Source organism: Sander lucioperca, chromosome 24, assembly GCF_008315115.2.
Source record: "Sander lucioperca isolate FBNREF2018 chromosome 24, SLUC_FBN_1.2, whole genome shotgun sequence".
In the NCBI taxonomy this organism is placed as follows: domain Eukaryota; kingdom Metazoa; phylum Chordata; class Actinopteri; order Perciformes; family Percidae; genus Sander; species Sander lucioperca.
Genome location: NC_050196.1, coordinates 12,631,795 through 12,659,471, shown reverse-complemented (window position 1 = coordinate 12,659,471; position 27,677 = coordinate 12,631,795). Strand labels below are relative to the sequence as shown.

General features: G+C 41.3%; 2 protein-coding genes and 1 long non-coding RNA gene across 3 annotated transcripts in view; 2 read left to right on the top strand and 1 right to left on the bottom strand.

The window, feature by feature from the left end:
- Positions 1-712: 712 nt before the first annotated feature.
- Positions 713-17,451, top strand: LOC118494437. The gene is made up of 3 exons (XR_004896567.1): positions 713-765; positions 7,972-7,981; positions 17,440-17,451. It is a non-coding gene; the product is annotated as an uncharacterized LOC118494437 (long non-coding RNA).
- Positions 4,442-6,471, top strand: LOC116044609 (methyltransferase N6AMT1-like). Its single transcript, XM_035998407.1, has 6 exons — positions 4,442-4,918; positions 5,419-5,505; positions 5,621-5,710; positions 5,804-5,857; positions 5,888-5,901; positions 5,976-6,471. Exons 1-6 carry the CDS (start codon positions 4,812-4,814, stop codon positions 5,990-5,992), a joined length of 369 nt encoding a protein of 122 aa, XP_035854300.1. The 5' UTR covers positions 4,442-4,811; the 3' UTR covers positions 5,993-6,471.
- The window catches only part of mgat5 (alpha-1,6-mannosylglycoprotein 6-beta-N-acetylglucosaminyltransferase), a 90,872-nt gene continuing 69,951 nt past the window's right edge, over positions 6,757-27,677 (bottom strand). Inside the window, exons 12-17 of the mRNA XM_031291881.2 lie at positions 17,831-17,980; positions 13,092-13,238; positions 12,872-12,988; positions 11,824-11,898; positions 10,717-10,874; positions 6,757-10,308 (exon numbers count right to left, since the gene is read on the bottom strand). Of these exons, the coding sequence (XP_031147741.1) occupies positions 10,110-10,308; positions 10,717-10,874; positions 11,824-11,898; positions 12,872-12,988; positions 13,092-13,238; positions 17,831-17,980 (846 nt within the window). The 3' untranslated portion in view covers positions 6,757-10,109. The remainder of the gene's footprint in view (positions 10,309-10,716; positions 10,875-11,823; positions 11,899-12,871; positions 12,989-13,091; positions 13,239-17,830; positions 17,981-27,677) is intronic.

Sequence of the window (27,677 nt, the reverse complement as noted above, 5' to 3'; positions counted from 1 at the left end):
CTCGGTGTCTTTTATTCCTCCTTGAGGAAAAGAAATGGACACAAATGTTTTGAAGCAGAATAATCCAGTAAACTCTTGTTTTCTCCCCAGATGAGTGCAGAGTTTCCGGACCACAACGGAGAAGTTCCTTCACTTCATTCATGCCTTCTTCATACCGTACTCACTGTATACTCATAGTATTGTATGCCATGAAAAAAAAATTAATAAAGTAAGTAGTAGTAGTAGTAGTAGTAGTAGTAGTAGTAGTAGTAGTAGTATGTATGTATGTATGTATGTATGTATGTATGTATGTATGTATGTATGTATGTATGTATGTATGTATTTATTATATCAAAAAAAGCTCTGAAAAGTCATACAGAATGTCAAAAAGTGTTATTACATAGTTATTACATTGTAATAACACTGTTATAACATGTGTTATGTCAGAAAATCTGTCAAAAAGTGTTATTATACAGTACATAAAAGTGGACGTAAATTTTTTTTTGTCCATAAAAAAAAAGTATTTTCTCTAGATTACTCTGAGTTTATCTTACCTACTCGGGTCTCTCCCTTTCTCTGAATTGTCCTAATCTTCGGAGTTCTCCTACTCTGGTCTCTCCCTTTTGCCCTACTCTTCTCTGAGTTCTCCTACTTTGGACTGTCCCTTTCTGAGTTGTCCTACTGTGCTATCTTCCTTTGTCTCAGTTGTCGTACTGATATCTGCGTACGCGTCCTGTGGTCTCTCCCTTTCTCTGAGTTCTCCTACTCTGGTCTCTTCCTTTCTTTGTCTTAATACTGTCCTAGTCTCCTCTTGCCTGCACTTCCTTTCCTAACCTCTCTAAGTGGCCTATCTAAGTGTTTGCACATACGCTGGCACCGAGCCGGTCTTGAACTCTCGACCCTGGGCGCCTTAGAGTCGAGCACAAACCAGCAGCACTACCGACGCAAGTACGCACGCAAGAGTTCTCTGGGTGTATTTGTCTTTGTCATTCTGGGTGTAAAGCTCAAAATAAGTTGACTTATCCCAGTATTGGAACCCACAACCTTTGTGTCTTCCAACCCGCAGTCCATCACACTGAGCTATCAGATCTGATACAATTTGCACCTGTCTAGATGTGTATTTGACTTCTTCATTGTGGGTGTTGGACCTTAAAATTTAGTGCGCCTCAAAAGAGTTGAACCCACAACCTTCTGAATAGATCATGTCACAGCTATCATGCTGAGCTATCCATGATGCTGGAAATGGTTTGGTTGGAGGTTGTATTTAATGTTCACATCACTGAGGCGAGACATTTAAAAAGCTTTTGACTGAGCTGGGATATGATCCCTCAACCTCAGCTTGTCATGTCAGCATCTTATCCTGGTGAGCTATTCCTCAGACTGGGAAAAGGGATTTTCGTTCTATTATTTGTTCTTCACACTACCAGGGAGACTCCTTGGACATCTTTAGCCAGACGGGGGGGGGGGGGTTATATGCTAGATCGGATCCACTGGTCATGTCGCTGTCAAAGGACGTGCCTGGTGGCCTGCCTTATATATTCAGCCTGTCTTGTTGAGCCACTTCTCTCTCTCATAATAAAAACTTTCAGGAGTGGGAGGGCACATGAATGAATGAATTAATGAGTGAACAAATAAATCCTTTATTGTCCCCAGGGGACTAAAAGAGGCTACACATCCTTTGTCCCACACAGCATTCAGCTGCTTATTAACAAGCTCCGACCCCATGGTCCGAATTGGCACTCTTGAACTTGACTAGATGTGTTGAGGTAATGTCCAAGGAGTCTCCCTGGTAGTGTGAAGAACAAATAATAGAACGAAAATCCCTTTTCCCAGTCTGAGGAATAGCTCACCAGGATAAGATGCTGACATGACAAGCTGAGGTTGAGGGATCATATCCCAGCTCAGTCAAAAGCTTTTTAAATGTCTCGCCTCAGTGATGTGAACATTAAATACAACCTCCAACCAAACCATTTCCAGCATCATGGATAGCTCAGCATGATAGCTGTGACATGATCTATTCAGAAGGTTGTGGGTTCAACTCTTTTGAGGCGCACTAAATTTTAAGGTCCAACACCCACAATGAAGAAGTCAAATACACATCTAGACAGGTGCAAATTGTATCAGATCTGATAGCTCAGTGTGATGGACTGCGGGTTGGAAGACACAAAGGTTGTGGGTTCCAATACTGGGATAAGTCAACTTATTTTGAGCTTTACACCCAGAATGACAAAGACAAATACACCCAGAGAACTCTTGCGTGCGTACTTGCGTCGGTAGTGCTGCTGGTTTGTGCTCGACTCTAAGGCGCCCAGGGTCGAGAGTTCAAGACCGGCTCGGTGCCAGCGTATGTGCAAACACTTAGATAGGCCACTTAGAGAGGTTAGGAAAGGAAGTGCAGGCAAGAGGAGACTAGGACAGTATTAAGACAAAGAAAGGAAGAGACCAGAGTAGGAGAACTCAGAGAAAGGGAGAGACCACAGGACGCGTACGCAGATATCAGTACGACAACTGAGACAAAGGAAGATAGCACAGTAGGACAACTCAGAAAGGGACAGTCCAAAGTAGGAGAACTCAGAGAAGAGTAGGGCAAAAGGGAGAGACCAGAGTAGGAGAACTCCGAAGATTAGGACAATTCAGAGAAAGGGAGAGACCCGAGTAGGTAAGATAAACTCAGAGTAATCTAGAGAAAATACTTTTTTTTTATGGACAAAAAAAAATTTACGTCCACTTTTATGTACTGTATAATAACACTTTTTGACAGATTTTCTGACATAACACATGTTATAACAGTGTTATTACAATGTAATAACTATGTAATAACACTTTTTGACATTCTGTATGACTTTTCAGAGCTTTTTTTGATATAATAAATACATACATACATACATACATACATACATACATACATACATACATACATACATACATACATACATACTACTACTACTACTACTACTACTACTACTACTACTACTACTACTTACTTTATTAATTTTTTTTTCATGGCATACAATACTATGAGTATACAGTGAGTACGGTATGAAGAAGGCATGAATGAAGTGAAGGAACTTCTCCGTTGTGGTCCGGAAACTCTGCACTCATCTGGGGAGAAAACAAGAGTTTACTGGATTATTCTGCTTCAAAACATTTGTGTCCATTTCTTTTCCTCAAGGAGGAATAAAAGACACCGAGACACAAGGTGAAGCTACTAGTGCTGAGAACTGTAGCTCACATGCAGAGGACAGGCAGTGTCTTGCTGACATCATTTAGTATCTGAGCTGCACCCTAAGGTTAACTGCATGCAGCTGCATTGCAATCCAGCGGACACAAAGACCGTAACAAATGAAATGTGTGATACGTATTAATATATGGGCTGCAACCAGGGGGGAAAGGGGTCTGATACGCCATACCACTAAATGATGCAGTGCCGGTACACAGGAAGTGGGAACAGCAGCCGCCGCCTGCCAAAACCCACATACAACAACCCGTCACCATCACATTTCCAACAAGAAAAGACAGCTGCTGACATTTGACATTAGTTTTCTCATGAATTGCTTCTAAATTGTTCCAGTGTCAGTGGGTTTTTAATCCATGCTGGAGGGAAGCGCCTGTCCAAAGCTGTTTAGTTACTGCTGGCTAACGTCAACTTCTCCTACAGCTGACTGCCTGATATTCAGAGCTGTGGGTCGTTAATGGCAAAAATCTCCAAAATAAAATAACAGACAAAATAAGTTGTGATGTTTCGTGATCTTCAGTTTATTCCAACACCACGGACGGCAGGTCAAACAAGCTATGCAACTTCTGGAACTCTGGCATAATAATGGTGGGCGACCGCACTTCTTTACTTACTAAACACACACAGTGCTTGGAACGGTGCGTTTGATTTCATTTTCCCGTATTTGATTTTTTTGATGACCAAACCACACAAATGATGTCATCTGCACCGGTCAATGGCTGACAAATTACCAGCAAAGTTGTATGGTTTGAAAAGTTTTGTCAACCTTAACAAACTATTCTGTGGCACAATTTAAATAAATGCAATGTGTGTGTTCAGGGATGCATGAAGCTGAGCAGAACAATATTAAGGGATGGAGGGTAGTAGTACCGGAAACAACTACAATCTGCTTTCACCCTTGGCTGCATTCTTTTCATTGCTACAAAATGTCAAACCCTAAACCCATCTGAGTGGAGAAGATGGAACCAGCTAAACGTTCTCAGAGATTTATGACAACTAACAGCAGCACTACACCACCAAGCCTACCACACTCACACGTCCTCTCTGACAGCTTACCAACAACTCTAAAACTAACGCTGCCATCGTTGTCATGAGCTGACAGAACATTCAGCTTCAGCACGAATTCTCTGAAACATTTCACACATTGCTTTGCGCGTTTACTCCTTCGAAACCCGACAGACCTGCCGAGGGCTTCAAACTACGACCTTCTGAACACCAAAGCAGCCACCTGACCAGCGGGCTTTAGAAGACGTAACACACAGGGAAGACAGCAGCGTACACTCTGCTCTATCACTACATATAGTCCTATTAGACTTCTTCAGCATAAACACCACAACACAACCTGGGTCTAACACAAGGTAACGGCACTGAAAATGCCTCTACTGACCTAACAACACAACCATGTGAGCCATCGAGTCTTTTTTTCATTAACATTTTGTTTGAGGAAAAAATACTTTTCCACACACAGTGTCTCAGTTACTCAAGATGTATTTCATAATCCTTACTGTGGACGATGTTCTCTGTGTGATCTGAGCCTTTCAAATGAACTCAATCCTTCAACGCAGCAGCTGTTAGTTAGCTAATCCTGAGAGTAAGCATGTCCCACCTCAGAGCTTCAGCACAGAGAGGATGTTCCTTCGCTTGGTCTGTAGAAGCTTCCTCTTCTTACCAGATGACATCTGTTGAGGCTGCACATATCTACAGGTAGGTGTGTGACAAATAAAAGCACCTGTCATGGCGGTGAATGCGACCGCTGGGTCGTTTGTTTGTTCGCCCCAAACAGCCAAAGTACCAACTGTACAGACGTTAGCATAAGCTAGCTGTAAGTTAGCAACGGGACACAGGAACCCCGTGTTTGTTTGTGTGTCCGGGTTATGGCGTGTGGATAGTGCCACGGATGATTATTGCCTAGGGAAGGAGTATGCTGTGTGGCGTGCAGTCCAACCTCTGACGTCTTTTATATACATGCAAATACAGTACAGAGTAAAGTTAATGTTATATAGACATATTAAGTCTATGTAGAAATGTAGAAGTCGCCTGTGTTACGTCTTCTAAAACCCGCTAGTCAGGTGGCCGCTTTGGTGTTCAGAAGGTTGAAGTTTGTTTTCTCTTTTTACATAAAACATCATTTTTATAAACAATTTCCTAGGTAGAAAATAAAGATTTCTGTGCTCAGACAGCGTCATAAACTGTATTTCCTTTAGTTCACCTGAACATCACCTGAAGGCCAGTGGCTCAGGAGTGCTGTCAGCTTTTCTGGCATCAGTGGTTGGACCTTCAGCTCTATATCTGTGAGTTTAAAGAAAAGACAATTCTCACGCCCAGCCAATACAACTTACAGCTTACTTGTTGTAAATGCATGGGAGGAAAAACAATCTTAAATAGAAGCATGATTGTCTCCCTCAGTTGCACTGATGTTAATCCTGCAGCAGCACAGTGCACAGCAAAGACAGCTCCCTGTAACAATGTTTCACTGCAGCCTGTCAACACATCACTGCTGAGGCTTTTACATTCACATGTCAGATATTCAAATGGTCCGAGTGCAAGTTTCTGAATTGTATGGGTTGTTTTCCTTTCCTTCATTTTTTAGGCGGAGTGTCTCCTGTCCCGCTTAAGTGGAAAAGTGGATGTCCTTCTCTTCAACCCTCCCTATGTGGTTGAAGAGAAGGACATCCTTCAGAAGAGGTGGCGAGGCTCTGTACAGCACCATCTTCAGTTCAGAGATGAGGAGCATTTGATCAATGTGTGCTTTTCTTTCAGCGGGCAGCACAGGTATAGAGGCTGCCTGGGCCGAGGGCGAGAGGTGACCGACAGGTTTCTGTCTGTGGTAGCACAGTTGCAAGTGTTCATACCCAAACCTTGAAATGAAATAAATACAAATATAAAATAAAAAAGACATAAAATAAATGTACATGATGCCTGGTGGTTGTTACCACTTAACACCATGTTGGCTCCCCATCAGTGAAACTGCTTCCAACACACATGCTGCAGTGATGGTTTTGGACAACAGACAAGTCAACATTGATCTTGATATTGTGTCAAAAGTCAATATGTGTCCTCTCTTATCTGGAACGGCTGTTTGTTTTGGTATTTATAAGGGAACTCTTTATTTTTCTGGTGAATTAAGTATGTTGACTTGTGGAGTAATAGCAGTAGTAATGCTGGTTGATGGTAATCATTTACTAAACATTGTATGACTTGTTAGACATGTGTATCTGCTCACACTGTGGGGCTCTAGCTGCCCCCTTGGCCTGTGCTGCTGTACTCTCTTGTGCCGATGTAAATACTGAATCTGTATCACTGTGATGTAAAACAAATATTAAACCAGAGTCTGAGCCTTTTGTCACAGAAAAAAGGTTTATTTAAAAATAAAGTTATATCCTTCTTACTTGTCAAGGACTGTGAAAACAAAAAAAAATGTCATCATTGCGTTATTCACCTTTCACCGCTTGGACCACAATCATCACCACTCTAGTGATTCACTGGATGCTAACTGACAGATTAAAACACAAAGATTGATACATGTTGTATGACTGTAAGTAGCTGGTCTAGTTTTTTTGTTGTTTTTTTACAATGGAGACATTCAATGCTGAGGTTAACAAAGACAGATATGGTGAAGAAACCATTTTGTTCTTTTGAAACCAAACAGTTGATAATCTGATGGACAGCATGCTCAGAATAAGCCTGACTAACAGAAAGTTACATAAGGCTTTACTGCAACAGAACAGGTTTGACAGACTCTTGTTGTTTATTGAAAAATAACTGAAGCCAAGTTTCACTATGGTACACTTATTTGACATGTACAAGAAAAAGTGGTGATATTCTATATTATTGTTATTGCCAGCAAATCCCACAGACAGGTAGGGAAGTTAAAGTATTGAGAGACAGACTAACACATTGTTGGTTTTGGTCCACACATGGGACGTTTTGAAAATAACACCACTATAGAATATCATAAGCCTTATGCTGTAAATGAAAGGATAACACCACTATCGTTTCTTTCTTACTATATCACTGTGAGTAATCAGTTTAAAGTAATAAAATCAGTGTGCTGCATTAATTGATTACTCACCAGTTTATACATGGTTTTTAGTCATGTAGAAAACTAATTTCTAATTGATTAACTGGGGGGAAAAAGGATACCAAATTAAGTGTTTACATGGATGTTTCTGAAATCAAATTACTGCTGGAAGGTAATGGTAATCCAATTACTATAAACATGTACATCCACTGATAGGCTACTGGCATTTTCAAGATGGTAAAGTAAACATTCACTGAAGTGAACAAACACTGGTATCATCCTTTCTTATAGTTCTGTGAATGGCCAATCAGTTTACTTTTCCAGACCTAAGCAACTCAACCAAATGGAACAAATCACAAGGTTTGGAGCAATTCAATTAACTGATTTTAATTGTAATAAATTAAAGTTAGATACATAATTAAAATGATTTCAATTCAAGCAAAAGATAAATCTGATTCAGGCTCAATTTGGGAGTGAAAGCTGTATGACGAGTGCTAAGCTGCGTTTGATCAGGTTCCAAGTGTTGCTGACCTGAAGCTGATCTCTGACACACCACAGCCGACTGTCAGGCTGAAACAGCTCGCCCATAATTAAACACAAGCAGAACCCAAAGTTGAACCATGAAAAAGGCACATCATGTTTTTTGAAAAACTAAATTGGCAGCAGATCACTGGACCTGTTTACAAAAGTAAAAAACAACATAAAAACAGTCTGAGCCGACACTGACAAAGTACAGGTGGTGTACTGTAGCTGGACGGTGCCGTTCAGTCTGAATTTACACGTGTGCAAACAGAAAAACTGAGATTGGAAATAAAAGCACAGAGTGTATGAGGCTCCTGCTGGCTTTCACTATGAAACTAGGCATGTTTGTCCACTGCTGTCCATCTTTAACCACACAGTGATGATGAAAAGATTTAGACTTAGAAGTCTTATTCTACAGTTAAAGTTTTTCAAAAACTAAAGATTTCAGTTTAAAACCAATCCTGATGCAAGTTTTTAGCTTTTTAAAGAAATGAAATTCTATAAAAATGCAAAGTCAATCATGAAATAACCAGCGAGACTCAAATCTATAAGGTCTTTTCACATCACTGCTGAGAGCTGAACAGAGGCAGACAACGCCTCCCCCTCCCGGGCATACACTCAAAGACAAACAAGCTTATTTTTTTATTTTTTATAAATTACTATCCATAAATAAAAATCTATAAAAAGGAGAGAAAAAAAGAGACATCCCTCCTATAAATTAAAAACAAAGATTTCCAGCAAACACAGAGATAAAGATCTGTATACTAAATAAATAAAAAAGAAAACCTTTAAAACCCATATGAACAATATACAGTGTCAGTAATATCTTGTTAAACCTCTGCAAATGGATTACCGTAGTGCATTTCTTTTCACCACAAGAACTACGAATTTTACTTTTATCTCAATTTTTTTCTTCGCAAATCTGCAGGCAAATTAAGATCCTAACAATTATCGAAATAAATGAGGAGATGCGAGGTTTTGCGTTGCAGGAACGCTTCGTTGGCATGTTTTTGTTGCTTACAGTTGGCTTGAAAGGATTTACAGCTTTTGTCTGGCAAGGAGTGTGGATCTGTGTTTTTGTATTGTAACAGTTTGTGTAGACACAGACAAACATCTCAGTAAGGTTTTCATGTTTCCTCTTTGGAAAACGTGTTGTAAAGGCTTCCTCGCCTGGGCTGTGGTGTATCTAGGCGTTACCACCACTACTGACGACGGTTTATCATCTACGACGAAATGTCACAACAACCTACGACGCGGCCACTCCGTACACGACAGCTTTAGCTACAGAGAATGACCCTCGCGCCTTCCGGATCCTCGCCTCTCAATGTGTGTGTAGTACCGGATGGCATGCTGCTGCAACAGTCAGAACAAAAAAAATGTTTACGCTCCCCTACTGGCCTTTTGTAGAAACACACACACTAAATCCTCTTTTTGATAAAAGTCATTTAAAACAAGTGTGCAATTTAAAAGTGAATGTATGAAAATCAAGGGGAGGACCATGCCGGTGACTGATCCACAACTGGACTTTTCGGTCTTTTAAGAGGGAATGAGGACTGCCTTTAAGTCTGGGGTATGTGTCTGGAAATGCTAAAACTTCCAGAATAAAAATCTAGATCTCTACGTTACATGTCCGCTCTCGTCGTGCTGGTCCAGAAGACAGGAACGAGTTGGTTACAGTGTAAAACTGGGTTCTTCTTTAGCCGCCGTCTGTTAGCGTGTGTGTGTGCGTGTGTGTGTGTGTGTGTGTGTGTGTGTGTGTGTGTGTGTGTGTGTGTGTGTGCGCGTCTCTCTCTGCCTTCAGGCATGTCAGTCCAGTGCAAACCTACCTAAAGAATGAATAAACAGCTTCAGATTTGACCAGGGGTGGTGGATGGAGGGGTTGGAGTGGAGGGGGAGGGGGGCGGGGGGCGGGGGGCGGTTCAGTCTCCTTGGTGCCTTGCTGCCGTGATGAACCTGAAGACAAGGCAGGCAGGCAGTCACTGATGTGCAGTCCACCAAGGAGGCTGCAGTTTTAAAGACGACTCCCTTTGTTGATTCAAGTAATTTTACACCGCTTCCGGGACTCGCAGCACCGCCGCTGGTGAACCAGAGGGTTGACGGATGCTCAGGTTGGCTGCTTTACCTCCAGCAGCTGGGGAAAACAATAAATATGATGAACATACGCAGTCCTTTGAATGTTTTTCTGCGCAGACAGCTTCCCACAAAAGTCTGGTGTGTGTGTTTGATTGACAGCTGCATGTCTCTCAAACACACTCATTGAGCTGCTCCGACTTCGTTAAACAGCATCCAGCCACGCTTGAACACCGCCCTATCCTCTGTCAGCCCCCCCTCCCTTCAGCCTGGGTGTTGGTGCTATAGGCAGTCTTTGCACAGCGCCACCTGGCCCTTCATGTAGTCGCGGCAGGGGCAGATGCGTCGCAGTGACTGGTGGGCGCCCGCGCAGCTGAACAGCAGAAGGTCAGACTGGAAGATGCAGTGGTGGCGAGCCTCGCTGTAGGCCGGGACCAGCGTGTCTGCGCTTGACTCCACCGTCTGACAGTCCACACCAAACCTGAAACACAGGAAGAGAGATTTCCTTCAGTTGTTATGCTTAATAACTATTTATTTCGTTTCGTTTGAATTAGAGTGAGAAGGAGAGACAGAAGGAGAAGCTGAACACACACTCAACTAAAGTAAACTAATCAGTTAGGAGCATTGACCCATTTATTCCAAGAAATAAATGGGGCCCTCCAGTGGTTTTAACCTCTGTGTGACATACAGTACTGTACACATGAATAACCTGAAGTGTGCTGCCACCTAGAGGACACTTTTAAAATAACAACTAGGACAGGGAGAAACATCATCTTTCGATGTATATACTATATATTATTGTGTGTGTGTGTGTGTGTGTGTGTGTGTGTGTGTGTGTGTGTGTGTGTGTGTGCGTGCGTGAGCGCGTGTGCGTGCGTGCGTGTCCCACCTGGCCAGGTCCTTGTCCTTGTTGAGGTGTTGGAAGAAGGAGGGCTCACAGATGAGCTGCTCCTCCTGACACACCTGCTTACAGGAGTGGCCCGGCTCGGCCAGTTTCACCTGCAGAGCGCTGAGAGGGGGCCACATCACCTGACCGTGACAGAAGTCCTGACAACGCAATATCATGTCACACAACGGAAATACAACACACACTGCAACATAGGCCAGCTTAGAAACATAAAACATGGAATTTCTGTAAAATTCTGAGTAAAGCCATTGTATCTGGTATGACACTAATAATTAAAAAACATTGATGTGATACCTATTTTAACAATTAAGGGCATTCAAATGACCAGTCCTGAATGTACTAACATGGTAAATACGAAATTGTGTTACTGACTGCTGTTGATTGAAATCCTCCAGAACCTAAATACATGATCCTACTAGTTATTACTAAACATAATTGTAATAGGCAAATTCCACATTCACAAATCCTCCCACAAATTTCATAGCTTTAGTTTAAATATTCAAATATTTACTTTTTTATTATATTTATATTTGGCTACTATCTAGTATTCTTAATGTTCATCTTATTTCAATAATATAGTTTCTGGTATTTATTGTATATATTTTGAAAATCGTTCTATATAATTTCCCTATCTTTTATTAAAGCTGTGATGTCTTTATTGTTGCACTTGATTGCACTCTTGTCCTACAAAAGTATCTGGAATCTGGTTTAGTTTTTTTACAGTCCCACAACAGAACATTTTCAAGACATATCTTCATTTTGTTGACAGGGTTATACAGCTATGCAAGTGACTCAACAGCAGCTGAAATGTTTGGCTTTCACATCTTTGTGGCCCCCGTAGAACCCATCACATTTTTAACAGTGATGACGATGATGGCAGCAGCAGCAGCGTTACGAGTGAACAGAGAAGAGCTGGAGAGCTGTTGTCAGCAGAGATAAAAGTCATCATTTGCGCTTGTCTTTTGGAAGAGATTTGGATTTTCATTCAGCTATAATCAAGTCTCAGTAGACCAAGATTCGGATACGCTTGTATCCTAAACATGAACATGTGAAAAGAACATGAGGAGGGAATCCATCTAGAAGCAGTACCTGGTTCTCAATGAAGGCGTTGACTCTCTGCAGCATACCCTCGCAGGTGAACTCATAGGGCAGGTAGGGCTCAATCTGATCACATAAACACAAAACACAGACTGGTCACAGAAGTGCCAGGAGAGGATACTGTGGTGGGGAAGTCGCACACTTTACAGCACACCTCCAGAGCCAGGCATGAGCTCGTTTCACTGTATGTGTGTGAGCTCAGCCTGGTGAAACGTTAGCCTGCTGTCTGCCCTTTGCACCACTATCAACCTCCACAGACTTGGATTTTGAGGACCAACAACTAAAGCCTTTGTTGTAGCACTAAGTCACTCGCTGCTTTCTCCCGAGCCCAGCCGGAGCCTGGTAGGCTGCAGCTCGCCACGGATCACAAAGCATATGAGGCTCCGCAGGCTTGTCCAGTGAACAAAACCATTGTTCCGACTCGCTTGGCGGAGCAAAACACAACACGAGGTCCCTAACCTGACCTTTAAATATGCATGGGCCTGGACGCGAAGACGGAACAGGATCTCGCTTTCTTTCCCCCGTGCTTTCACTTATCCTTTGGATAGTTTCCATCCAAGCATTTCTGTCAATTAGGGTGTCCAAATTTTGATAGTTTATATTTGTATAATTTGTATAGTTGTCCTGCGTATTGCATTGCATGTCTGTACCTGTTTTTGTATCTTGTACTTGTACTGTATCTATCTTGCACCGGGGACCAGGAGAAACACAATTTCGTTCCAGTATGTACTGAACTGTACTGTATAGATCTCTTATTTCTTAATATTTTGATAATCGATTCATCATTTACCTAACATTTTCTGGTTGCAGCATCTCAACTGTGATGATCTGTGGCTTTTCTTTGTCCTATGTATTTGTTCAAGCTATTTTTCAAGCAAGAATGAAAAAGTTTCTATCTATCCATCTATCTATCTATCTATCTATCTATCTATCTATCTATCTATCTATCTATTATGAGAAAGTCATCTCATATGTTTTCAAATAATTTCTGTATCAATGCAGACTTTTCATGAGGAAAATCTATCAACATGTTCCTTACCTTCTGGCTGAGGATGGAGCGAATGGCCCGCTCCACCTCGGCAGAGTTTTCGATATCCACCGTCCACACATGGGGCTGACCAATGTACACCTCAGCATACGGATGTTGAGAGGTCAGCTGCAGACAACGAGAGAGTAGAGGTCAGGGAAAACAAACACACCTTTTAAAAGTTGTATCTTGAGCAGAAGCGTCTGCAGGGTAAAACCCCCCCTCCTCTCACCTCTCTCAGCGTGGGTTTGCCTTTGAAGAAGTCGGTGTTCTTGCTGCTCTTTGGAGGGTTGAATTTGGGGTTGAGGAAAGCGCAGCCATTGGCGATGGCCTCCAGGGGGGCAGGACCCTCGTAGGGGAAGGACAGACCCACAAACAACTGCAGTGGAGAGAAAATATAAAAATATATATATATAATATAGATTAGCCTCCACATGGATTTTTATTTTTTTTTTAAGGAAAAGAAAGCTTAAACTGTAGATGAGGATAGTCATGATTATAACTTTTGCACATACAGTATGTGATAACACTGCTGCTAATGTAAGCCAATCAAGAGTCACCAACTTAGTCTGTGATCACACGTTTTTTAAATCACATGTTGAACACTGAAGGTGGCATGTGGGAGCTACTGAAATAACCAGAATAACAAGAAGCCGGTCGAGGATGGAGAGGTGCAGAAAGGTTCACTGGCTGTGTTGAGGAGTTTCTGTTGTCTGCTGATAGCAGCAGTTAACCCTTGTTAAAGCAACTCTCCCATGTTACCAGCACTAAATACAGTCGAGGCAGCACATTTTCTCTATGAAACAAGGGAAGAAAAACAAGCCAAATAATATGAAGACACTCTAATGTTTATTGCTCCCAAAGGCCACTAGAGGTTTGGTGAAGAGGGAGGATATTTTGCAGATGGAAACACACTGTATCTGAGTAGCCTGATGAGAATTTGGAAAACAACTACAGTAACTCACACATATGCATATAAATAGGCATACAAACAACCATTTTACAAAAGAAAATATTATAAACCATTATTAATACAACCCCTGAGATATATCACTCACGCGTGATCTGACCCATTTTAGCTTACTATGTTCCTACCAATGACTGAAATCGGTGCTTTTCCAAACTTTGTGGCTTATGACCACTAAAAGTGATTCAAATGATGTCTACTTGCAACCCCTCATCACCAGTTGCACAAGACTTGTGAGCAGTTTACCCAAAAGAGTGATTTTCCTCATCTGACTTGAATAATTGTTAGAATACATAAAACTGAAATGATCCAGTAAGAAAAAAGTGAAAAAAGAATCATAATGAGAAGAAGTAAGTCTACCTGTCTTACTGTATGATTAAAGAAGCAGTCAGTGAGGCCTTCACATCGCATTACAACTGAGTCTACTCCTACTACATATTGTAAGGTAAGTTTATTTGTAGAGCACACATTTGAAATACTTAAAAGGAAATAAAGCATAAGCATTAAAGGATTAACTAAGGATTACTAAAAAGGACTAACTGTGGAGGATACTCTCTTGATTCGATAAACACAGACTGCTGAAGCCTTGAAGTGGCTCATATTATAATCCCGCTGTGGATTTGGTCCCCCATCACATACACTAGAAGCATTTTAGGAAGGGATACTTTAATGGCCAGTATGAATGGGATATATAAAGAACAGGGGGATGGGAAGAACAAATATTTGCGAGGTAGTAGCAGCTTATCCACATGAGCGTGAGACAAGTATGCAGAAACAGAGAGAGGAGGGTGGGGTGGAGGTGGTGGCAATGGGCTAGTGGCTCTTTTACTGGAGCTGGCTGGCTACAATGGCTGTCTGTGTGTTTGTATTGGCCTGTGTGTGTGTGTGTGTGTGTGTGTGTGTGTGTGTGTGTGTGTGTGTGTGTGTGTGTGTGTGTGTGTGTGATTTATGACATACTTTCTATAACGCACAATGCAGGGCTGTACCATGTATGTCTGTATACACATGAATACTCAGACTTAAGCTTAAGGCTGAATTATGCTCCAGCTCATGTATGAACATAACTCAAATGTTTCTGGTCAACACCTACAGCCTTGTTAACGACTGACTTCTGCCAACAGATGGCAGCAAAGCACACTCCTTCCTCTGTGTGTGTGCGTGTGTATGCTGTGTGCGCATGAGAGCTCCTTAATGCCGAGAAACCGTCGCCCACGTTTTATAGGGAGCGAGGAGGAGAGGGGATGAAAATGGATATGGTTAAGTGGAGAAGCAGTGATGTAGTACAAATGAATGAATGATCCCTGCATCTCCTATGTAAATCAATAAGAATTTTTGCTTGTACCTGAAAGCTCCTTATTAGTGTGCATTCAAGCGGCTTTGTTTATGTGCACTGCAAAGCTCATGCTGTACACGAAGGACATCCTGCTTATAAGATCCAAAGCTCCACATCAGAACTGTTGTTCTATTGATTTGTCCTCCTCTGTTCAAACACTCTTGCATGAGTATACAATACCTACAATGAAGATGCTTTAATTTGACAGGCATCACATTGATGGCAATAATACTCCTATGCAGGAGTAGTTCCTTTGTTAGGAGGCTCGTTTAACTTTGAATAAGATCTCTGCATAGATCTTCTATTAGCCTGAATAAATTAGAAAAGAAATGTGTTTTTCATATTGTATTTCTTACATCATACAATTGTCCTATCATCACATACCATCACTACTTCAATTCTCAGATACAGTAGCAGCTCACACAAACTTTTGCATTTATGGTTCAGTACACACGGCACACGGAAGTCGCTGAGTTTATTGACCCAGAGAGTTAAATTCAGCACCTGCCATGGGATGTGTTTGAATATGGTGACAATAATGATGTGTAAGACAATAGGAAGTCTTGTCTTACATACAAATCTATGGTTCAAATGTAGTGGATGTGTGGAGGAGTGCGAAAGAGAAAGAAAATAGGAAACACATGTAAGACTACCAGAGGCAATTAAACCGGTAGTGTTAGACAGACATACAATAGAGAGGAGAAGCAAAAATCAGAAAAACTAAAACCTTTGACTCCATCAGCGTGCAACATGACGCAGTAAGGCTTTGCCAGACTTCAGCGGTTTGATCATTGACACTATTCCCCTGATACAGAACAGCACGTCAGTTTATTTCAGGAAATTTAGTTTGAGAGAAAATGAAATGTCAGACGCCAACATCAACACGCTCTTCTTGTCACAGAAGCGCCTCCACACACTCTTTTTTACAGTCCACTCAATAGTTAAAACCCACGAGGCCAATTAGCTCAGGCAGTCTGATTGCAGGTAACGATAAATTTGTTGTTTAAGAAACACGAGGAAAACTGTGCCGACAACCCCTCATGTTTTCCTTGCAAGCTCTTAAACAACTATGTGGCTAAAATGTTGGGGTTTTGTGGGATTTAATTGGCCAGTCCCTATGGGTTTTCCATGCAGAACCACAATGTAATGAGAGGATAAGGAAGTATCTACTATATCTCATCACTTGTGAGAGAGAGGCTACGTGAATTCAGCAAATATAAATTCACTACATTCTTTGTGCAGCCCTCTCTGGCACCAATGTGCAGAGTGTTGCTTCCCTTTAGTCTTTAGCGAGTTGTTTTCAACACTTCAACGATCTGCTCCACTGCTGAATACACCTTTGCTTTTCTCTGTCAGTGCCTCAAACATCCCTGTGTCCTTGGTTTCAGGTGCTCAGTACAGAGCGGGATTTGGCAGCCAAGAATCGTTTTTTTTGGCTGAAGCAATGTCCGGAATCTTTTCAGGTACAAAAGGGGTTTGAATCTCAATCCATATTTTTATTTTCTATAACTGTCTGAATCATGGTCTATGGCTCTTTTGCACTTTGTATCCCTGCCCCAGCTCCTGTCTGATGTCTCTCTCCTCTCTCAGTCTGCCTCTCCTACCTCTCTTGCTCTGTTTGGAAGGCATCTGGTTTCAGAGGCTACAGAAATCGAAGCCCTCTCCCACCTTATTCTTCTGAAAAGGATGCTGACTGGAGCCAAAAAACAGACTCCATCTTTCATTGCCGGCACTAATGATGCGTTTTACCTTCAGCAGACAGGTTTTTTCGAGGACCATGTCAATTTAATTCCAATCCCAATCTGGCAATGGGCAGCACCAGAAAATGTAGTGAAAAGTCACATTTAAAGTAAAGGATTTATACCAGATGGAATGTCCTACATCAGTTCGAGGTACAGTAACATGCTCTCCACTTCACAGCTTTCAGTACTACCACAAAACAAAGCCATTTGTGTTAAACAGCTCAACACACATTCTGTGAACGTGTGTGTGTGTGTGTGTGTGTGTGTGTGTGTGTGTGTGTGTGTGTGTGTGTGTGTGTGTGCGTGTGTGTGTGTGTGTGTGTGTGTGTGTGTGTGCGTGCGTGCGTGTTGCTTGCTCCACCCGGTACAATCCAGCTTGGCTGCAGTCTCTGTGGCTGTGTCCTTGTCTTTGTGGATGAGAGTGGTTTGAGAAGTGAGAAGAAGAGACAAGTGATGACATGAATGGAGAAGTGCTTCTGTGGATGGCTGGGCCGAGGACAGACTCAGACAAACTACAGCCACTCAGGTCAAAACAAAGACTCTTTTCTCCAAACCTTTCACTTTTTTTCACTCTTGTCTTTTGAGTTAAATTTCAGTACTAAAATGTGATTTATTTTAGGAAACTTCATTCAAAAAAGCTTTTTAAAGTAAGTGTCACACACCGACTTCTATTACAGGAATGTTCAAAGCAGATTTCACACCCTCTGCACATAAAGAAAGGCCATGGTTTGTGAAAAAGACACTGTGTGTCCTCAATATTCTGCAGGTTAGCAGGGCCACCTTTTTCTTGCTTATTTAAAAAAATATGAAAGGGAAAACCGTGGGAGTTAGTTTCTGGCTTTCATAGCCATCTAATAAGCACCATACCCTCACGCTGAAGGGTCATTTTTTTTCTTAATGTGAGATAATTTAAAGCTGGGGAGACTCACCCTGGTTTCCCGGAGGAGGAACTGCAGGTCTCGGCCGCTCAGGATGCCGTGGTTCTTGACGTAGCTCGGAAGGTGCACAGTGCTGGTGCCGTGCACGGTGCCGTGGACGTCCATGTAGCTGTGGATGGTGTCAAGGTATTTCTTTTTGTCCTAGAACAAAGAGGGAGATACAATTCAATTTTTTCACCGTTTACTTTTCAATAAAAGATGTCCACAAACCTTCCGGAAAACACAGGGTTTCACATTGTGTACATTTGTTTCCAAAGTCAGAAACACTGTTAAAAAACATCACCTACTCTTGCAAAATACTCACACAAAATGAAATTAATTTAGTCAGGAAAAATATTTAGGCTATTTAGGTTCAGCTGGCCCAATCCAGAAACAAACATCCTGGAATGAACAATTCTGAATTACATGTTTATGAGAGTGGACCAGGATCATTACTTTGTTACGTGACCTGATGAACTTTTGTCCGAGCTACCTGAGGCCCATCTGGCCACAAAGGCAGGCAGAGATAAAAATAGCACTGTATGAGGAGCATCAGTGCGCACAATATCCTGCTATTGTTATTAAGGTCTACCTGATTTGTGATGCCCTTGATCAAAAAACACAATAAAGCATGCCAACAAAGCCTGCTTCCTTTATAACAAAAGTCACGTCCAGCCCACTTCCATCACACAGGAATGCTACCCGGCTGATTTTATAGTGGACAAGGTCAAACTAAATACATATTCTATTTTCATGTTTTAAAAGGGGCACTTCACCAATGTTTAGCTATATTTACTTGTCATGGGGTGTACTACTTATCTTGGGTATGGAGGAGTCTATAATGTCAGAAAATATAACCCTGATGATGTCATAATGATGTCATCAGGGCTATCTCGACTTGTTCCATAGACTTAATATTTTTAACAAAATTACAATCTGGGGGCAGGAGTTTGACTGACATGGGCATTTGCCCGGCAAAGATGGTCCAACAAATGACACTGACTTGCATTATGGTAAATGTAATAGTAGTTATTGAAGTTTGAGCCACAATCTAGGGAATGACAATCAGGATATCAAAGCCTCTGCTGACCTTGACCATACTTTTTTTAATGCAACTTTTGTGAATTTTCCAACTTTATTTAAGTATAATACTAAATCGCAGGAGTAACCCTTAACAACTGTATCTCCTATCTGAATCAATTCATTATGTGATATAATAATGTTTGTTATAACAGGTGCAATTAATCTGTTTGTATTATATCCACCCTGACGAAGACCTTGTGAGGTCAAAACTGATCATCTTTTTAAACCATTTATATGCCCCCAAATTTGTATTATTTTTTTCTCTGCCTAAGAGTGGGCTTTTATCTTCAAGGGCACTTTTAATGTTCCCCAGAATGCACTTTGCCTCTGCATTCTTTCATGTGTTTGGAGGATTAAGAATTCAGTCCACATGATAACAGTGCAGCGTGTACTGAAGCAGAATGACATTATATACATGATGTCATACTAAAAGTAGTCTATATCAAAGAAGTTTCACATATTCGGCCGGATATCCGTTACCTTCCACTTTCTTTGTGTTGGCATTTTAAACTCCGGTGGATTTATGAGGACTATGGTTAACTGTTCCTCAGATCTCTGCAGGGTAAATCCAGACAGCTATCTAGACTATCTGTCCAATCTGAGTTTTCTGTTGCACGACTAAAACAACCTTTGAACGTACACGTTCCACCAAAACAAGTTCCTTCCCGAGGCTATTTTGCAGCGGCACCGTGGCTCCAGCCGGTGCTTAGCGCCACCAAAGGCGATTGTGATTGGTTTAAAGAAATGCCAACAAACCAGAGCATGTTTTGCTCCCATCCCGGAATGCTCTGTGGATTAAACCTTTCTCCACAGCGCTGTGGCAAATGCGAGACTATACTAAAAGTTATACTAAAAGTGATTCAAGGCTATGTGTGAGTTGGGGTTAAGCAGACCGTGCAGCAAAATGTGATATCGTAAATTTCATAATAATGTCTGTTGATCAACTTAAAACATTATTAACAGTTTCTATGATGTGTTTACTTTGAACATCGTTTCATTTTCTTGGCAATCACTGTCAAGTTGGTCATAAAAGACACACAAGAGATTAAAAAAATAAAAAAAATGAATCAAGTTAATCAGTTTGGATGGAAACATTACTATTACAAAGGCCTTTGATGGTCCCCACACTAAAATTTTCACAGCAGGTCTATGATTTTCAAAAACGAGGATGAGACTGCCAAACGTGCACACAAAATGTCCCTATGTTTCCTGCTGAACTGCAGTGTAAAATCTGTCTTTTTCACCTAGTCCTGTACCATATGGAAGACGAGTACAGTACAGTGGAATGCTCTTAAAGCCCAGCCCTTCAGGGAGGCAGTAAGTTGAAAGCCCGCCATTTTCGCCATAATGACAGGATGCCTCAAAGGCACATTCACCAGTAGGTTCACACACACACTCATACACACTGGAATATTATCGATTACCAATAGTTTCAACACTCATGGGGCAGGAAGGCCATTATTGTTAAAAGCTACCTGTTTCAAATTCACACACAACCCCTACACATGAGCCTGCCTTTGAAACGCTTCTGCCTCCAGGTCATGTCCCTGCTCTCACTTTCTCTGTGTGTGTGTGTGTGTGTGTGTGTGTGTGTGTGTGTGTGTCTACCTCAGTGCTTCTTTTTTGGGGCTTAAGTTTCAGGTAGCCGCTCGTCAGGGTCCCTGGCGGCATGGCTATCAGATGCCTCCAGCTAGCCTACTGTAACTAAAGCAGCCTGGTGTGTGTGTGTGTGTGTGTAAGTTCTAATTAGAAGGTGAAATCACTACCCTGTAATCTTTACACTCAGGAGAGCTGAGCTGGGATTTATTTGTGTGGTTGTGTGTGTGAGGGGATTTAAAAATGAAGAAGATACACACACACACACACACACACACACACACACACACACACACACACACACACACACACACACACACACACACACACTTCTATAGAAGTACACATTTATAGAAGGTGGTGCATGAGGTCAGAAAGAGCCAATGAAAGAAGAAGAGCGGATACATCCACACTTTGTAACAGAAAGGAATGAGTCAAGAAAGACTATTAACATTGATACTTTTTTTTTACATGTTTACCTGTCTAAAAACACAGTAATTCCTATGCAGTATGGTGATTCATGTAAATATGCAGAATGGTTAAACTTTAAGATATGTGTTGCACTTTCACATCAGCTGATGGTGCTTTAAATACAAAAGTTGACAGAATCTTAAGGGCATACATACATTTTAGACACATGTTCTGATTGGGAATGATTTGTTGCTGTTCAACATAGAATTACATTTTTTATTCAATCATTTGAATGAGTACGGTATTTTACAATTGCTTCTGTGCAGAGTTTTGGAGCCAAAGCAATTGTAAAACACTCTAATGATGTATGAGATTAAACATGCAGTAAATTAGAATATGGATTATAATGAACATTTTAGATGAACATTGTTGGATTTACTGTACATGAGACATGACAGCCTGGAGCGGAAAGAAGAAGAAAAAAACACTACTGAAGGAAAAACATCATAAAGTTTCTTAAGGCAGGATGTGTGTGATGTGTTTATGGTGACCGTTTGAGTGGCTGTGTGTGTGTGTGTGTGTGTGTGTGTGTGTGTATATGTTTGTGTGTGTGTGCAGAAGAGAAACATAGATTGCCATGACCCTTCAAGGCAGTCACCACACAAAGCTTCACGGTCAGAGGACATCACTGGCCAGATGCTCTCTGGAGCATGATGATCTCTCTCACACACAGACACACTTGGTTGGAATAAAGAGAGGGAGCGTGTTCAAAAAGACGGGTTGAAAGATGTAAAAAATCCCATTCCTGGCAAAGCGCGACAGGACTACAGAAGTGGGACAACATGGAAGAGAAGCATGCGGTGCATTGCCATTTTTCAGATCCATTGTGGAATTTCTTTGCTTTCCCTTCATGTAATAATAATATGCCAACTTCAGTTCATAAACCTGTCTTGGCTGTCAGCACACGGTTAAGCAGAAAAAGGTTATGACTTTGTAACACTAACAGGCGTGAAGACACATCACAAGATAGTTTTTTCCCTCCATGTCCTCAGAAAAGCCCTGGTGGATTTGTGTGCACTGTATGTAGATGTATATGTCTCCAACCACATGCGACGTGCAATCTGAAACAAGGTAGCAGATCAATTGCAGCAGCCGTGTACGGGAGCATGTGCTTAGGGAGTTATAAAATAACTGCTTTAGCAGGAGAGGTTGATTGATGCAGGAGAGGAGGAGGCAAGTTTTATGACCTTGTAAATCAAAGGGAATTTGTAAAGCCTGGCTCGGAGAGGAAACAGGAGAGGCGGCGGCTGCTGCTTTCTGTCCGCAGTCTAAAGCCCCTGACACTCCAACCAGACGGCCGAGTTGTTCAAAAAAGTGCCTCGGAACACACCGAAGCGAGGAAACGTAATACGTCTCCATAACAGCAGGCGGCGCTAATCTGTATTGTCGCCCAAAAATGAAAATCGGCAGCTGATTGGACGAACACATCACGTGGGTCTGGTTTCTCCGGAAATTCAAAGCCAGACCGTCATGGCAGCTTGTTCAGAATACCATCTCATGTTTTACTGAAATAGTTCACCGAAATGCGTTTCTGAAAACATTTTAAGCGAGAAATAGGCCGTGCAGTTGCTGAATCTGTCTTCATTTCAGATCAACAAAGGTCAGTTTAAAAGATTTTCGTCAGATTTTGAGAGACTCTAGTCACGCTCATCCCGCTCCTCGTTTCCGGGTTAGCAGTCTACCAATCAGATTGGTCATTTGAGTCCAACTGCCGGCAGTGCCCGCCTTCCAATTCAACATGTCAAATCGGCCAAAATGAAGGCCGACGGCACGGAACACACCGAACAGACACGAGTCACTGACCTTGCCAGACTGTCTGACGGCCGATTATCGGGTTAGTGTGTCACGACCTTAAGGGGAGGAAAGCTTACAGGCTGAGAGACAACCTAAAAAGGTTTCAGATCCACAGCTAACTTACTATTGTCAATGATCGGTGTTTATGATGGCTAACATTACAGCACTCACCAGTTTATAAGTAAGAAATAAGAGAAATTAGACTATTAAAGCTGTCACAGACTTAATTAAGTGGCCTTAATTAAACTCCCCATCTCTGTTATTTTATTTTTATTACATTTTATTCTATTTAATTTTTTTCTCTTAGGCAATTTTATAGTGGCTGCTAAGTGACACATCCTGGCATCACTTATTTCCTGTTGAAGTGTTAAATGATTTCGAAATTTACTGTTAGGTATGTTTATCAGCTGTTCTACAGAAATGCGGAATCAGCTCTCTGATCTGAGGTTTAGATGGAAATCAAAACACTTGTTATGTGAGTGCACGGCACTTTTTTACCATTTATTATTAAATTTCTCCTCCTCCTCCTCCTATATGTTGGTATAGGGACAGAGCTGCAGGGCTGAGAGCAGATTTTGATGTTTCAGCGCTTTCTCTTATCAGGTACTGGTGTCAAGACAGAAGGGTGGGAGCAGATTAATCTTGCATTTCAGCACATTTCAACCGAAACAATCAACTTCTGCTTTCACCTGAGACACTGCATTCAATACAGATTCTGTCTTCCTCGTGTTCATTCCTCATGTTCTCAAAAAAGATTGTGCAAAGAGCTGTTGGCTCATCAGAATGCAGACAGGTGCACTTGGTTCGACTTACTCGACCCTCAAACTGCTTTTGACATCAAACGCACCTCTGATCGTCTTCCCATCTGAAATAATCTCCTCTCTGGAGGCCCAAAAATGGAAGCTTGTCAGTCACAACAAAAAAGTCACTCCACCTATTCTTCAGAGAACACCACATAACAAACACTCTCTGACAAGCAGAGCCCATTATACACACATCTCTGCAGTGATGTCGTAATGTTGAGTCAGTCAGAAGTAACAGCAGTGGTTCATTTCAAGTGTGGTGATTTGCACAAGGGCACTTTAGCAATACTAAACAGCCTTTATACCCGGGCTATGACTTTTCTTATTCTTCACTGTTGTAGTTTGAGTTATTATCAATTCCGTAGACATTAATTGTATTTATATCTCAGCCATGGTCTTTCTGAACACTGATATTTCAACATGCTCAGTCTTGCGCATTGATCAAGTGTACATAAATGTATTATACTGAAATGTACTGTTTATGAATGACTGTTATGAGGAATACAATGCCATACATGAAACTTTTGAAACAGTTTATTTATTTATACCCAGCAACTGTAGCAACTGCAACTACAGTAGAACTGCCATTCTGATCTCAAAAAGCTCGGTATTGCAATCAAAAATTATACCAATCAGCATAAATGCTCACAGCAATCACACACACATTTTCTTCAGGACGTGCAACTGGCATCATTAGAACTATTGCATGACTTAATTCCAGTGTGGTTCTTTTACGTCTAATGGGCAAAAAGAAGACCCACCACTACAGATTACAAAAAAGAATAACAGACAAATGTATGACAGATGTAATTGTAAATAAACAGCTTCAAGTGCTCATATTGTGCTTTTTGGCTTTTCCCCTTTCCTTTATTGTGTTATATATCTTTTTGTGCATGTTATAGGTTTACAAAGTGAAAAAGCCCAAAGTCCACCCCAAAGGGACTTACCATCTCCAACAGAAAACTCTGTTCACAAACTGCTCCAAACAGCTCTATTGTAGTCCAGCCTTTACTTCAGAGACAAACGTGGTCACTTTGTAACACACATTATAATGCTCGCCTAGCTGCTAGCATGACACTCCCTCATACTGTGCAACTGACTAGCTAGCCGTACTTACAAAGTGAGATGCCTCACTCTGTGACTAAAACAGAGAGCTCAACACACAGGGTGAAAAGAGGAGCTGCAGCAATGTGCAGTACAACAAATATATGGTGTTTTTTGAAAATGAAACCACATAAACCTATTCTGGTACAACCTCTAAACACAATTATGAACCTGAAAATGAGCATAATATGAGCACTTTAACAAAAGCACCGTAACACCCATTAGACACTGACAGATACGTAGAAATCGCCAGGGGAACATGGGTAAATAGTATCCAGAAGTGCTTGGAGTGCAGTCAGGAGATGTTATTTACTTTAATGCCCTCCCACACCCCATTAGACATAACAGTGTGTAACCTATTGGAGTTTGGTGGCTGGCCAGAGCATGTTTTTGAGTAGTAGAGGAGGTGATAACTGAAAAGTTGAGTCCCTGCTTTGTATATGTGGGCTGCGTAATCATCCAAGTGTCCCAGGCTCAGCCCATATGTGTTGTATGCCCACTTCAAGAGAAATAAATTAAAAACCCATGCAGCATCTATATTATTCCTGCCCATCCTGCAGCGATGGAAACACCTGTAGCGCTGCATGCATCATTGGGTGCAATTAAAAGCTTTGCACCTTGTATATAGAAGCTAATGGCACCAGGGGGGATCTTAACACCATTTCCATACATTCAAACTACTACTTCGTGAAGCATGCAGTGAACAAAACCAGCCATCGGGAGGTGTCCATATTATTTCAAGCCTAATTATCAATGTGGTATAAGCAGAGTTAGGCTGCTTGCTCAATTTAAACATTACTTATTTCTATTCTTATATTAATGATATTATTATTGTACTTACTGTTGCCCTACTGTAGCTATTCAATTTCATGTCACTGTTAAATATATTATTTTTTGTTTTACTCTCACATTTGTTGGTTGCATTCCCCTCATAAGTCTGGATTAGCCATTTACGGTTTCTGTGAATGATCACAGAAGCAAACAGTGTTGACAGTTCAATGCACTTGTTCTTTTGCTCAATAAAATCGAAAGTAGATTGAACACAACACATTCCGAAAAAGGCAAGGTCAGTGTGTTCCCCATGCCAAGAAAAGACACTAATCATGATGAATCATGCCTAGAAATGTAACTACATTTCTAAATGTTCAGCTTATTTGGGATATCTGTGTCTCTGATATTGATTTTTGATATTTGTTTTAAATATTAAACTTTTTTTGCTGCTTTCAAATGTTACTCTTTAACTGACATCTCTTATTCTTCAAGTGATAATTCAACTGCTTTCAGCGCTTATACATATGTCAACTGACAGTTTCACTGATTTTATCTTTTATTCTTTAACGGAGTTCATCTGCCTCCAATGGTTGCACTTCAATTGACACATTTCTTGCAGTTTATACGCATAAAGTGGCTAATTTCTTTTAGGACTTACACTACAACTGACCCATCCTGCTCAATTTACCACCTAAACACCTGGCATTTCAACTCCTTTCAGTGATTGAAGTTCAACTGAATCTTCACCTTCTTTCAGCACTTTCACTTCAACTAATACTTGTGTCAGCGCTTACACTTAAATTGACACTTCAACTTCATACAGCCCTTCCATTTTAACTGCCATTTCAACTTTTTTTTGGTCATTGTATTTCAACTGCCACTTTAACTTCATTCAGTATTTCAACCAATTCAAATGTGCAAGTTTTCAGCAGTGAGCACAAGTACATCAGAAAGTGTACAGTTCTAGTTGTAATATACTAAAGATTGAAGTAAAACATAATATTTGACACAACAGATCTGAGTTACAAAGTAAAGCAGCAGCAAACAGCACCTTCTGGAAATGGCTTGAGCCTAATTCAACAAAACATCTGTGACAGAAGCAGTCTGTTCAATAACCGCAATAACATTTCCCGCGCCGACCCAGCTTTTTCATAAACGTCAAATTCAGGTTTCTGCCCAGGCACTCACGTCACTTTAATGGCACAAGAGATTGCTTCATTAGATTGGACAAGCACAGTGAAACTAAAGACGGTTTAATGTACAACTCAACTTGGTTATCCATCATGAAAGGGGGATGAAACACATACAGACTGTGTATAAGGCTGCAAGGGTAAGAGTGTGGGATGGTTGCCCTTCCTGCTCTACATATGCCAGCTCTGTGTGTGTGTGTGTGTGTGTGTGTGTGTGTGTGTGTGTGTGTGTGTCTGCCAGCTTAGTGTGATTTCTCTTTTTTCAACATGTCCTCTGATCTCCTGCCAAGGGCCTGCAGCTTTCCCTCTCTGTATATCCTCCTCATTCTCACCTTGCTCCATGCTCCCTTCTGCCTCATCAAATGCTTTCTTACACACTGAACGCTAAAAGATAGGGACACTGACCGATTTAGTGGAGACTAGTGCAGTGCCCGTTTAAAACATGCCTGCTCGGAACAGGCTAATTGCTTTGCCTCCTGTATTGTTGCTTGCAGTTTTCTCCAGAACCATCGTACCCCGAAATAACTTACAGAGGCACCCCAAAGCACTTAATATGCAACTTAACTGTATACTACTGACTTACTACTACTGAAAAAATTTACCTGACAGAGAAATGTTGCTGCTTAAGTTGCAGATTCACATTTTACTCACAAAATTTACAAATAAAATATCTATACCGGAAGATTAAGATATAGAGACAGGGTGACAATATGAGAGATATATTCCAAATAATGAATACTTAAATACCTAACAGCTGTTTGTATAGTGCGTGTGCGTGTGTGTGTGTGTGTGTGTGTGTGGGGGGGGTGTGTGTGTGTGTGTGTGTGTGTGTGTGTGTGTGTGTGTGTGTGTGTGTGTATGGACAGACAGAGAGAGAGAGAGAGAGAGAGAAGACAGTCACTCTTGCTCTGCTTTTCGAACTGGGTTGCTATGGAAACAGGTCCCTCAGAGGTGGTCTGGCCATTTTATTTCAGGTCTCACCATCAACCCTGCCTCTTCAACAACAAAATACTTGAAATATGAAAGACCTGCTGCTTTGGCCTTCAT

Coding starts and splice junctions, on each gene's coding strand:
- LOC116044609 (XM_035998407.1), top strand. CDS start 4,812: ATGTCCCACCTCAGAGCTTCAGCACAGAGAGGATGTTCCTTCGCTTGG. Junction 5,506..5,620: donor GGACCTTCAGCTCTATATCT/GTGAGTTTAAAG, acceptor TGTCTCCCTCAG/TTGCACTGATGTTAATCCTG. Junction 5,711..5,803: donor CAGCCTGTCAACACATCACT/GCTGAGGCTTTT, acceptor CTTCATTTTTTA/GGCGGAGTGTCTCCTGTCCC.